This window comes from Hyalella azteca, unplaced genomic scaffold (assembly GCF_000764305.2).
Source record: "Hyalella azteca isolate HAZT.00-mixed unplaced genomic scaffold, Hazt_2.0.2 contig15661, whole genome shotgun sequence".
Classification (NCBI taxonomy): Eukaryota; Metazoa; Arthropoda; class Malacostraca; order Amphipoda; family Hyalellidae; genus Hyalella; species Hyalella azteca.
The window spans coordinates 497,088-510,303 of record NW_025945503.1 but is presented as its reverse complement, the minus strand read 5'-3'; the positions used below and the strand labels follow the sequence as shown (position 1 = coordinate 510,303).

The 13,216-nt window shown below is 44.1% G+C and overlaps 1 protein-coding gene across 1 annotated transcript in view; it reads left to right on the top strand.

Moving 5' to 3' along the window:
* The window catches only part of LOC108674798 (NHL repeat-containing protein 2), a 15,257-nt gene extending 3,630 nt beyond the window's left edge, over nt 1-11,627 (top strand). Inside the window, exons 5-16 of the mRNA XM_018162768.2 lie at nt 28-53; nt 590-727; nt 1,112-1,201; nt 1,602-1,750; nt 2,599-3,052; nt 3,102-3,384; nt 3,585-3,691; nt 4,252-4,374; nt 5,046-5,129; nt 5,575-5,688; nt 6,241-6,442; nt 10,327-11,627. Of these exons, the coding sequence (XP_018018257.1) occupies nt 28-53; nt 590-727; nt 1,112-1,201; nt 1,602-1,750; nt 2,599-3,052; nt 3,102-3,384; nt 3,585-3,691; nt 4,252-4,374; nt 5,046-5,129; nt 5,575-5,688; nt 6,241-6,442; nt 10,327-10,589 (2,033 nt within the window). The 3' untranslated portion in view covers nt 10,590-11,627. The remainder of the gene's footprint in view (nt 1-27; nt 54-589; nt 728-1,111; nt 1,202-1,601; nt 1,751-2,598; nt 3,053-3,101; nt 3,385-3,584; nt 3,692-4,251; nt 4,375-5,045; nt 5,130-5,574; nt 5,689-6,240; nt 6,443-10,326) is intronic.
* The last annotated feature ends 1,589 nt before the right edge of the window (nt 11,628-13,216 follow it).

Sequence of the window (13,216 nt, the reverse complement as noted above, 5' to 3'; positions counted from 1 at the left end):
TGGCAGTGTGAAGGTAGTGTGGTGTAGTCGCTGATACTGGTGGCAGTGTCAAGGTAGTGTGGTGTAGTCGCTGATACTGGTGGCAGTGTGAAGGTAGTGTGGTGTAGTCGCTGATACTGGTGGCAGTGTCAAGGTAGTGTGGTGTAGTCGCTGATACTGGTGGCAGTGTCAAGGTAGTGTGGTGTAGTCGCTGATACTGGTGGCAGTGTCAAGGTAGTGTGGTGTAGTGGCTGATACTGGTGGCAGTGTGAAGGTAGTGCAGTATAAGTCTTAGTGCAGTATAAGTGATTGTGCATCTAAACACTGCTGGTCTAATATAAGTACTGTTGTGTAACAGGCGCAGAACAACTCTGAGCGCTGGCTTCATTTTTTTCACCCATACGGTCGAGATGCTGTCCAAATACCTCATTTATATACATACCTAGTAATTAGATTTCGGTTTCGATTTTCCAAACTTGCTGCATATGTCATTCAATCAACGCCTCGCATGAGAATAGTAAAACTATTAGTAACGCCTTCGAGAGAGTTGAGAACCATTAATTTCAGAAGTGGATTTTCCAAATTAAATGTTTGTACTCGTATTCTTCAGGACATCATCGGCAGCGGCAAGCGCGGCTTTAGCGACGGCAGCTTCACTTCAGCGCAGTTCAGCAGCCCTCAGGGATGTGCTTTCAGCGCTCCTCATCACATCTACGTTGCTGATACTGAAAACCACGCAATCAGGAAGGTACCTATCTTCTATTATTTGGTAATCTCTGAATTATTGTCAAATATTTTATCATTAGGTAGATGATAATCACTATTGTCTAGAAAAAATTATGCCAACGTTTAATTTGTTGCAGGATGCCAACAGTTAATTTTCTGCTTTAAATCTAATCCATGTAAGGATTCATACCAATTCATGCGGCATTTAACCCTAGAGTCTATAATTCTCGATTTGTTTTGTCTGATCACGCCTGCTTTTACTGTTTTTTTTTTACTACAATTACGTCCTAGAACCTCTGCAAGGCTACTTATCCTGTATGGCTGATACCACTCCGTACTTTAGCATCGCATTGTTTAGATTAAAAAACCTTTTTAGATATTTCTTTAACCTTTCTTCATTTCTCAGGTGTGTCTGAAGAGCAGAAGAGTGAGCACCGTCGCCGGGACCGGCAAACAAGGCACCGACCTCGTCGGCGGCCTCCGCGGCACTGACCAGGTCAGCATAGAAACTGAACCATGTGTCTGACTTTAACCCTTCATCGTCTGGCTGTACATTTAGGTTACTTTTCAAAATGTATTTTTTTTTGTTTATGTATGAAGCTCATTCGTCTAATGCTACAAATATATCGGCTTAAATCTCGGGCTGCACTATGAGCAGGTGGACAATTATTTAAATTAATAAATTTCAGCTATTTGGTATGGATGCAATGTGGTATTTTGCACTCACAAGAAAATAGGTCGTGAAAGGTTAACCCTTAACTTAAAGTACACGTAGCGGCCAAATTCTCGTCTGTGATTGGAGAGTTTAGCTGAAAAATCCGTTAGTGATTGACTGAATACGTAACGAACTCATAATTAGTCTCGATAATACGGCCTCTGATCGTTTTATCTTCCAGGAAATCTCAAGTCCATGGGACGTTTGCACTGCACGTCTCCCCGACGTCCACGGAGAGGCGGAAGTGACGCCAGTTTTGCTCATCGCCATGGCGGGCACTCATCAGATCTGGGCGCTGTTCCTGCAAGACGGCATCGACCTCGTAGGCTGGTGAGCCATGCTATTGGGGCCATACTTTCAAAACTGGCTAAGTGAACGTAAGTACTTACGCTCTATTTTCTCGTCTATGATTGCTGGATTTTGCTTGAAAGGCCGTCAATGATTGGCTGATAAACTTACTATCTCTTAACTTTTTTTGAAAGTATAGGCCATACTATACTTGAAAGTATAGGCCCAACGGGAGCCCGAACTATTAAAAATAGTTACGAGTTCTTAACGTCGTCAGCCAATCACTGACGGCTTTTAAAGCTAAGCCGACAAGAGATCAGCCGCTACGTGTACTCAGACCGCTACGTGTACTCAGGCCGCTACGTGTACTCACGCCGCTACGTGCACCAAGGCCGCTACGCGCACCAAGGCCGCTACGTGTACTCAGGCCGCTACGTGAACTACGTGGCGTGTTATGATAGTACGGCCCCTGATTCTACTGTAGGCATTAAATGGTGCCCTTGGCTAGCAATGCTTCTTATGTTCCGTATTTTAATGTAGTGCTGATTTATGAATGATTTCTTGTTTATGAACGTAATGTTCTGTCGTATTTGAATCAGCAGGCTTAGCAAAAATGACATGAATTATTGCCTTTAATTATTTACACTTATTCAGCAGCTGATAGGGAGATGATGTAAGTAGGTACGGAAATGTATTTGATGACTTAATAATTTTAATGACGCAGATGTAATAGTTTTGATGACGTGTACGTAATGATTTCTATGACGTGGACGTGGTAATTTTAATGTCGTTGACATAATGATTTATATGACATGGGCGTTATAGTTTTAATGATACGGACGCAATGTTTTTAATGACGTCGACGTAATGATGGTATATTTTTTCCTCAGCGAGCGTGCGGAAGGTTGCGTCGTTCGCATCGCTGGCTCAGGCCAAGAAGAGAACCGCAACACGAGTTATCCCTTGAAGGCTTCGTTTGCTCAGCCTTCTGGTATTTGCACTGCTAGACTGAGTCTGCCTCCCGCTACTAAAAAGAAGAATTTTGCTCGTAATATTCCTACGGAAACCAGCAATGATGGGTCTCATTGTGAGACTCACGGTGATGTCCCAGTCCCTCCTTCGTCTCTGATATATTCTTGCGCTTTTAAGGGAATTCCATCTGCTCCTGCTCCTCCTCCTCCTCCTCCTCCTCCTCCTCCTGCTCCTCCTGCTCTTCTTCCTCCTTCTCCTGCTCCTCCTGCTCTTCTTCCTCCTTCTCCTGCTCTTCAGCCTCCTTCTTTTCCTTTTTCTCGTCCCTCTGTTCCTCCTGCTCCTCCTCCTCCACCTCCTCCTCCTCCTCCTCCTGCTCTTCTTCCCCCTTCTTTTTCTTTTTCTCGTCCCTCTGTTCCTCCTGTCTCCTCCTCCTACTCATCCTCCTCCCCATCCTACTATATCAACGTCAGCGCAAAATTCTGTTCAAAATCAACAAAATCCGAGTTCAACGGGAGTTCCACCACCACCACAACAACCTCCAACAGCAGCAGCAACTGTAACAGCAACCCGCAATCCTGAAGGTCCGGCGCCATCTTTGATCCCCCCAGCCCCACCGTTCGGACCCACACCTCCCCGACCGCCCCGCGTCCACCGTCCTCCCCCTGCGGATGCCCCGACCACAGCCCTGTCGTCCCACCCTACAGGTAACATGGAACTCTAGGAATAGTGGTCATATATATAATGGTGGTCATACATTCATGATCCAGCTTAGTAACTTGTCCAGTTTGAAGAAATTAGCTGATTTATGTAAGAAAAAGACTTGTTTTAGGTTTTTTTATTCCAATATGATGTTCAATTGTTCATACTCGTATCATACTCGAAAAAAAATCTCTTTCGCCTTCAGGTGTCCACGCGGCGGTGATCGCGGACGCGGAGAGCTCGTGCGTGCGGCTGCTGCGTTTGGACACAGGCGCCGTTATGCCCCTGGTGGGGGGTGCCCCGGACCCCACGGTGGGCATTCAACCTTTTTTTTAAATTAATTAAATAAATCTTCACTTGGTGAGGGGTTTTCTCACTCTACTATTGTGCAGGACCTTGTGTCCTAACCTCCAGTATTGTGCAGGACCTTGTGTCCTAACCTCTGATATTGTACAGGACCTTGTGTCCTAACCTCTGATATTGTACAGGACCTTGTGTCCTAACCACTACTATTGTACAGGACCTTGTGTCCTAACCTCTGATATTGTGCAGGACCTTGTGTCCTAAGCTCTGGTATTGTGCAGGACCTTGTGTCCTAACCACTACTATTGTACAGGACCTTGTGTCCTAACCTCCAGTATTGTGCAGGACCTTGTGTCCTAACCTCCAGTATTGTGCAGGACCTTGTGTCCTAACCTCCAGTATTGTGCAGGACTTTGTGTCCTAACCTCCAGTATTGTGCAGAACCTTGTGTCCTAACCTCCAGTATTGTACAGGACCTTGTGTCCTAACCTCCAGTATTGTACAGGACCTTGTGTCCTAACCTCCAGTATTGTACAGGACCTTGTGTCCTAACCTCCATCATTGTACAGGACCTGTTCGCATACGGCGACGCTGATGGAGTTGGCACTAGTGCTCGTCTCCAGCATCCTCTTGCTGTCGCGGCCTCTGAAGACGGCGGTGCGCTGTACGTCGCTGACACCTACAACCATAAGGTGCCAGTTCTGCCTCATCTTTTGGCACACTGTACTTTATAGCTTCTTCAATGATTTATCTTCAATATTCACGGGAAACCTGCTTTTTACTACCTTATCGTATCATCATAAACTTCTGCAATGATTTTTTTTTTCAATGTTCACGGGAACTTTCTATTTACTGCTTCTTCACATCGTTATTAACTTCTAACTCATCGGTCACTACCTTACACGAATTCAACAACATTTTTCGTGACATACTCCCCTAAATATATAATTTATGCTTTCGCTGCAAAAGAAAATACCTATATTTTCAGAACCGCGAATTTGTATAGATTTATGAGATCAGATTTTTTCTTTCTTTGTTCAAATATTTCAAAGACATACCTAGGTAAGAAATCACTTTTGTATGAACGAGAAAGCCAAAAATTCAAAAGCTAAGAAAACGCCTAGTAAATCAACTACATCTTCAATGAAATTGTTAGGAGCTGGTCTTCGAAACGGTTTAATGGAATACCGTATATGGGGATTTCGCTGGGCATTTTCTTTGCTTTGAAATTCGTGGTGCACTTGAGATTCAAGCAGACTAATGAATAAGAACTGAGGAAAAGTCATGAATGCAATGAAATTCATGTTGTTGATGGGTATAATTACCAACAATATTTAACACTAAGCCCTTGCATTGCTTTTAGATCAGAAAAATCGACGTCTGTGTGCCTCAAGGTAAAGGGATACCGCGGTTTAAAACTACCAGCCTCCACATCAGCTCCCTCGAGGTAAAATTGGTTTTTATTAGATAATGCATCTAATGTTAATGCATCTAAAAAATATTAGATAGGTAATGCATATAATGACATTTCTATTTCTCAACTTCCAGACACTTTTTGTACATACAAAGCCACAAATTTTTTTGTAAGGAAGCCTCTTGTAAATCTCATCTGTATGGTTGCGGTACTCGGGTCTTTTTGTTAATGATGATGGCTCTCTAATAAATTAAAACATATATCCAGTCACAACATTTTTTCCCGTAAAGTCATCGCTGAATCTCCCATGACACAACGTTGGCGGATTAAATTTAGCTTTATTTTGTCCTAATACGATAGTGTGTAATTCACTCTTCATCATGTCCCATAATTCACTCTTCATCATGTCCCATTATTCACTCTTCATCATGTCCCATTATTCACTCTTCATCTTATTTACCATGTGTTATCTTCGCAGTTTCGTGAGCCCGGCGGGCTGTGTGCGATGGGCGATCAGCTGTTCGTCGCCGACACCAACCATCACGTCATCAAGATCATTGACACGTCCGCTAAACCTCCCGCCGTTTCGGAAGTAAGAAACTTTCTTGCATAATTTAGTAGTTGTCGATAGTTACAATTTGGCTATCTAGCTAACATTGCATGATAAACAAGCGCATTAATCAAGGTTGGAGAAACATCTATAGTGAACGTACATCAACTTACTATATTACGTAGTGATCAAAGTCCAAAGAACCAGTGTACAAGATAATTAAATTTAATTAACAGATGTGAATGTTACAATACAGTCTAATAAATATGCATCATCTGATAAATATCGGAAATAATGTAAAGTAGTAGAGGTTTTACGAAAACCTTCCTGTTTTCCTACTCTGACTCAAGATTAAATTCAACCATGACGTAGGTTTATTATATTATTCCGAGGTTTCATAAACAGTGAAAAAATATATCTCGGTACTTACTACAGTGAGTGACAGAGAGTGCATTTTCTCTTAGACGAAAACGTGAAATCTCGGACAGACGGACGGACGAACATGACGAGCACAATAGCGCCTTTTATTCCATAAGTGAGAAAATGCGCTAAAAACAACTTTATTTAAGATGCTAATATCTTATTTCTTCACAGTTGCGTTTACAGTTCGCGGATGTGAAGCAGAGCGATGAAGTGGATGGGCGTCTTGCTGCCGGACGAGGAGCAGACCAGCGATGCGTGTTGCTCTGCCCTGCCACCGGCCACGACACTCTGGCCCTCAACGTACGACTTGTGCTCGACCGCGGCGCCCTCACGGAAGACGCGCCCAGCAGTTGGCACGTCCGGACACTTCATGGTGAACACGTGTGGAATGACATGTGATTAGTTTCAATGTTTGGGCATGTTGTTAAAGCCTATCATTTAGCAGCTGTGAGGAATCTATATTACAAAAAGTTATAGCGCCCTGTTCTGTAGTAGCAGTTGAGGTTTTCTTCCGACATGGCGTGGTAGCTGGTGTGCGCCAGAACCTATGACTAGCGGCGTAACCAACGTACATGGAATTGGGAAGAACTGTTAGTATCAATTCCTGGTGCATAGCGACAATCAAGTTATGCAGGAAGAGATCCTGAGCACTCCATTGCAATGCGCAAACGTATGGCGTACGTTTATATACGTTTCGTATATAAACGTACCCCTCATGATATACGTTTCGTACGTTACAGTTGGGCGTGCTAAAGATCTCTTCCTGCCTAACGTGATTATTGCTATGTACCAGGAATTAACTTTATCGGTACAGCCCATCTCCATGTACGTTGGTTACGGATGACAGTTATGGCTAGGCTGGAGTACACCATCGCCCAGGCTATGTTGGAAGACTGTGCGGATTTAGTGAAATAATCTGAAAATAAATACATATTCAGTAATAAATACTCATAATATGTACAGGGGAAAGGAAAATAATGGAAGTGAGTAATCTCTTATAGCATCTGTTTGTCCACATCTTATTGTACTCTTACAAACGAGGTGGACGAGAAATAAATTGTTCCATTCTCCATCTGTGAGGACAGGGTGATATTCAAGAAGTAGTACCGGTATGTTAGGAACTAATAGGACTGAGGGAACAGTGTGCATATCATCCTCGGGGCGATAGGAAGTGGTTGGTTAACGCTTACCTACCAGCAGTCTCCGCGGTGTGTGTCTGCAACCTACGAAGGGACTCATGGCCCCCACCACGCAGTATACTTCTGGCAGGTAGGCGTTAACTAATCATCTCCAATCGTCCCTGAGCAAGATATGCGCACTATGTTGTTGTTGGTTGCGACCGTCACGCACGCCGGGGGGGAGGCTCTGGTGGCGGGCGGGGGGCCGGAACCGGAAGAGGAGGGAGGTGGGCGAAGGCAGGGAGGGTGGCTAGGAAAGCCGCTACCTCCACGGGGCTGTCCCTGATTGGAGGGGGTCCCCGCACTCCGGGCAGGCGGAGCTAGGGGAGCGTCCGATCCTGGCGGAATAGGACGCTAGGGAGCTGCAGTATCCCGAGCGGAGCTGGGATAACGCTGAGCGGTAGGGGCGAGGGAGAGAGGTCTCCGCTGAAGCAATCGGCGGCGGCAGGACAGTGTTTATGGCGGCAGTCGCCGCCACGCGGGAGGTGATCTCCCTCCGGAGAGACCGCTGGGCTTCTCCGTATGTCCCGGCAGGCAGGATACCATTTGTCAAGAGTGGTGTGACAAGATGGCCGAACCTTGACTGTATCGAGGCTTTCATAGGGCGGTCACCCAGAGGGGCAGAAACCATGCGAAAGGAGGCGTGGGGGGGCTGGAGGGCGCTGGCGAGGAACTGGGCGCAGGCCAGGTCCAGGTGTTCGGGCAAAGGGAGGATGCCGGTCTCCTGGTGCAGATGGGAGATCAGCCATTTTGAGGCAGCCGGTGGCTAGTCTCAATGCGGTATTCTGTATAGTCTGCAGGCTGGCAACTGCTGTGCGGGAGGCAACAGGGTACCAGATGGGGGCCGCGTAGTTGAGAATTGGGCGCGTGATGGTACGGTAGGTGGCAACTATGTCCTCCTTGTAGAAGCCCCAGTTGGTGCCAGCAAGGGCTTTTAGTATGCGAAGAAAACCCGTCGCTTTCGTGGCTATGGCTCTTGCATGCGGGGAGAAAGTGAAGTGTGTATCCCAGGTGACGCCTAGGATTTTGGGGGTTTTGTCCAGTGGGATGATGCCATTGCAGATGGTGGCAGCTGGGTGGTAACGGGATTGGTGCGTATCTGGGGGTGAAGAGCGTGACCGAGGACTTGCCAGGAGCCACGGCCAGTTTCTTGGCTGCCGACCAGTCAGAGACGTTACGAAGGAGCGAGCCAAGCTCGGCCTCCGCATCGTCGAGTCTCGGGGACGACACGAAGATGGTAAGGTCGTCCCCAATGGTGGTGGTAGGTACTGGGATGTCTAAAATGAAGTGATTGAAGAGGGCTGGCGAGATCACCGAGCCCTGGGGAACGCCTGAGTGGATAGCTCTGCAAGGCGATTGGGTCCGGAGATAGAGGCAGGATGCCTGCCTGCCTCGGAGGTAGCAGCACAGCCATCGGACCAGGTTGTGATTTAGGTCCGAGGCCGCGATCATGCTTAGGAGGAGGGGGTGGTCGACACTGTCGAATGCCTTCGAGAGGTCGACCGCCGCGGCGACTGTGCGGGCTGGAGGGCGCCGCGAGTTAAAGCCCGTCGTGATCTGGTGCGCGAGCGGGAGGAGGGCGGTGACAGTGGAGTGTCCGGCTTGAAACCATGCTGCGAGGGGACGGTGGTGAGAGAGCCCGAGATGTAAGGGAGCACAAGTCGCTCTAGGATCTTGGCTGCAGGGCAGAGGAGGGAGAGGGTTACCGGGTTTGCCCGGTTTGAGGATTGGAATAATTATTGAATTTTTCCAAATGGAAGGGATAGAGGCTGTGGCGACGGAGATATTAAAAATGCGGGTGAGGAATTGGATACCGCGTGGTCCGATGTGCTTAAAATGCAGGACCGTGAGCCCGTCCGGGCCTCGCGCGGAGGAGTTCTTGGCAGCCGCGATAGCGAGCTTCACCATGTCGGGTGTGAACGGGGAGAAGTCCCTGTCCAGGGGATGTTCCGCCCGGATTCTACGTATGAGGCGGCGGGTGGAGGGGCTCTGGGAGTGGGGGGCGCACTATCGCCTCTGCTGGCCCGGCCCAGCAGCGGTAGAGCTCCTGCAACCATCTTGCGTTCTACTCCCTCACTTTGGGGAGTTATGATGATCTATTTTTCCGGACAATTTTCGCGATTTTGTTTTTTCAATCGAGTTAACCGAATTAAATTATTGATGGCACTGTTTTCTTTTTAAAATTTAAAAAGTGCGAAAAAACAGTGGAATTTTATACCGGAAGCTGCTACACATATACTAATGTATATGGAGTTAAAGGACTTTTTGGCCTGTTTTGTCCGTGGACAAAATGCCATCTGGCAACCCTGGTTGGGGCGTTTCACAAGCGTGTCGTGCTATTAATGAGGACATCACCTCCACTCTATAAAGCTTCTCCTCTTCAGTCCGTCAATCCCATGACCGTGTCCTTTCAAGCCTCTTCCCCGCGAGGCCTCCTGTCTCCTCACTGTGCAACAGAAAATCAAAGGCCAAAAATCATCAACATGTTACGAGACATATTTCACTTTGCGACATTTTGGCCTCTAGTAGTGAAGGCAAATTACAAATAAATTTGCCTATTCATTTATTGTCATGCAGCGAATAAGTATATATATGGCCAAGAAACTAGTGGTTTTAATCCCAAAATACGTCTCATCTACTGTTCACTGGTGACTGCTGCTGTGGTATTAAATTTAGGCCTGAATAGTCTTGAAAGACACGGCAATAAATTAGTGATCCCTTAGGCTGACACAATCTTTATTATTCTCCTGCTGCATATCCAGCTATTTACTGTGCTCTAATTGTACTACACTTGTACGCATGCGCGACTAGGAATATCGTGAACTTAATCACAGATATCTTGTATATTATTAAGCTAACGTTGCACTAATATTTCGTTCATTTGCCTAGAATATTAATGAAAATATATCACATATTAATATGCGTCAGAATAGTGAGGATAATTTTTAATTGCGCAAAATGAGCTGGAAACATCCCATTTAATATTTGATAATTCTACTAATTTTTCCGAATCGGCTTCTTACTTTCAAAAGATCTGCTAGACTGGACATGTAACGTGAATAAATTGCTCACATTTCAGGCGCTGAGGTTACAAGGAGCTCGGGAGGCTGGGGTCACGACGGCATTGCCAGCTTCTTCGTCAAATTGCAGATTCCGCGGCCAGAAGTTGAGACTCTGCTCTTCACGGCTAAGTTGTACGTCTGTCTCCCTTCTGGTGTATGCACGGGGAAAAAAATCACGTTAGCGATCGAAATAAGAGGCGAAAATAAGTCAAATGATGACGTACTCACAATTCCAGTGACATCTGGTCCTACTGATATACAACTAAAGGTTTCGGTTTAGCTCATACGATCTACTGCATTTATTTTGATATCATTTGTTGTATCTCTTGAGTCCTATGACTGGGAAAGTACACACTTGTACTTACTTAGTACACACTTAAGTACCTACATAGTGAAAGTACTTAAAACTTTGGCGTGGTTTTCTTTAATTTTACCCTTACGAATGCTTTACTCTGACTGCCTCACTATGATTGCGTTTAGCCTCAATACTCTAGTTAACGACACGATGGCTTAAATCTCTAGTATACTTGTATCCTTCATTCATTAAAATTTTTAACATAGACAAGACAATATCCTCTTTAGACTTCTCTAAAGCACGACGACCTTATAAATTCACTGCAAGTTTTAGTTTCGAGGTCTCATATTACTGTTATCAAGATTCAATTATATCCTAATTTCTGCAAGATTTATGATCAAGGTTCAGTCCTGCTTCGACGACATTACAAGTATAGATATCATGATGTCTATGCCAATTGACAAACTATTTAACCTTCCCAAAAAAGACTCTTTAGTCAAGTGATTGTTACAACGACTCCATGTATCATTCATAATCCCATACAAAGTATGCTTTACTTCTCACCTAATGATTGCAGTATTAATATTCAGCTTTTAAGTTTATCGTTAATATTATTGTAAGTTTTGTCTCTCTGGCCAGTCATAATATTTATCAATGTTGGTATTGCATTTTCCATTTTGGTCTTGTTCTTAGTGTTGAAGCATAATGATGGTGCCTTCGAACGAATTAAAACGTTCAAATGACGAAGTCTGTGAATCATTCTTTAGCTATGTACAATAGACTTTAAATTATCATTTAAAGTCTATTTGTATAATTTAAGGCAAAAATAGCCGCGGTCGAAGAATTGATTTTTCATGAATTAACTGATTTTATTATTTGCCATTTTGATTTACCTTCATGATTAAACTACTCATGTTTTTATTATTTACTGCTCTCTTATCACTTATTAGTTGAAGTATTGCATTTCATATTCGTATATATAACACGTGTTACAGCTTATTTGAATTAAAACTAATCCATGAAGCGTGTTTCCCTAGCATTTTACTATTGCAAAATTTACTGTATTCAAACTAACCTTCAACTTTATATAAGTGATACCTATCTTTATAGGTTGAATCAATTTTACAATGTCTTTACCATAGCTGGTGCACCCCAACCCCTTAGCCATACAACACCCACCGCTCTGTTTACCACCCGGACCGATGATGTGGGAACTATAGCTGCTCCATAATAAACATGTATATTTATGCTCGAAAGCCACGTAAGGAAATAATCTTAGAGACTTAATTTAATTTTACTTTCAATTTAGATACCTTATGCTTTGACTGCAGAGAAAACGATTATGCGCCACAATATTTAAAAAAAATACCCTCAACAAAACTCCGATTACATGCATCAGGAACGATTGGTGAAAACAAGAAAAGAAAATTGAGTGTTAAGATAAAAAAGTTAAAGAGAATAATGATCATTTTTGCCTTTATTTCAAAGAAAATAGACAAATTCACCTTAATTTTCGCGCAAGCATTTCGGTGACCAGCGCCATCATCTGTTCGAAATGCAAGTACGATCTCTTCAATGATCAAAGTTGAAAGGTAGATTGTAAGTACTAAATAAATGAATTAAGCCACGGCAAAGAGACCAAAGCGGACAGAGATTTATATAATTTAAATCAAGTTAGTTAGTTTAGTGGCCACATGTTCACTAGCGCTTCAGCTATTCAGCTATCTCGCACCGAATGTCAAGATGAACATCACCTAAGAGTTGGAAGGTCTCAATTATCGAAAATTTCTCAAAATCAAAAATCATTCGATTGCGAAAAACCAACTCTTGGTGCTTGAAAAAGAGAGGAGTTGGTTAAGAGCACGGCAATGAGTCGAAATTGTTGAATGATGTAGTAAACTCCTTGAGTGAGATGGTGCGCTCGCTGAGTGATAAACTGAGCTCGCTATGCAATGAGCTGACTGAAGTGAAGGCTCAGCTGAAAAATACGGAAGAAATGGAAGTAAAGAACAAGACAGCTGATTTATCAGAAGTCGCTAATGACAGCTCACGTGAATTGCTTGATAGAGAACGTAGGAAGTGCACGAGAGAGGCAGAGAAGGGAAATGTAAGGAATCCTACCTACATAATAACTTAATGTAAGGAATCCTACCTACTTAATAACTTAATGTAAGGAATCCTACCTACATAATAACTTTATGTAAGGAATCCTACCTACATAATAACTTAATGTAAGGTATCCTACCTACATAATAACTTAATGTAAGGAATCCTACCTACATAATAACTTTATGTAAGGAATCCTACCTACATAATAACTTAATGTAATGAATCCTACCTACATACAGTAATAACCCCATAACTGAGACCTGCAGTCAGACACCGCGAGCTCAGCGGTGGGGCGCTCATGAACAATCCCCCTAGGAGCTCGAAGACTTCTGACGTCCACAGACGCGCGTCAGAAGTGCCCCCCTGATGGGTAATTTAAATCAAAGAAAAAACTTAGGTCTCATTCAAATGAGCGATATTTAAACTTCATCCGTTATTCAAGCAACACTTCACATTCCTACTTTAATGCCATATGCCAGAATTACTGAAAAAACGGTGAATTT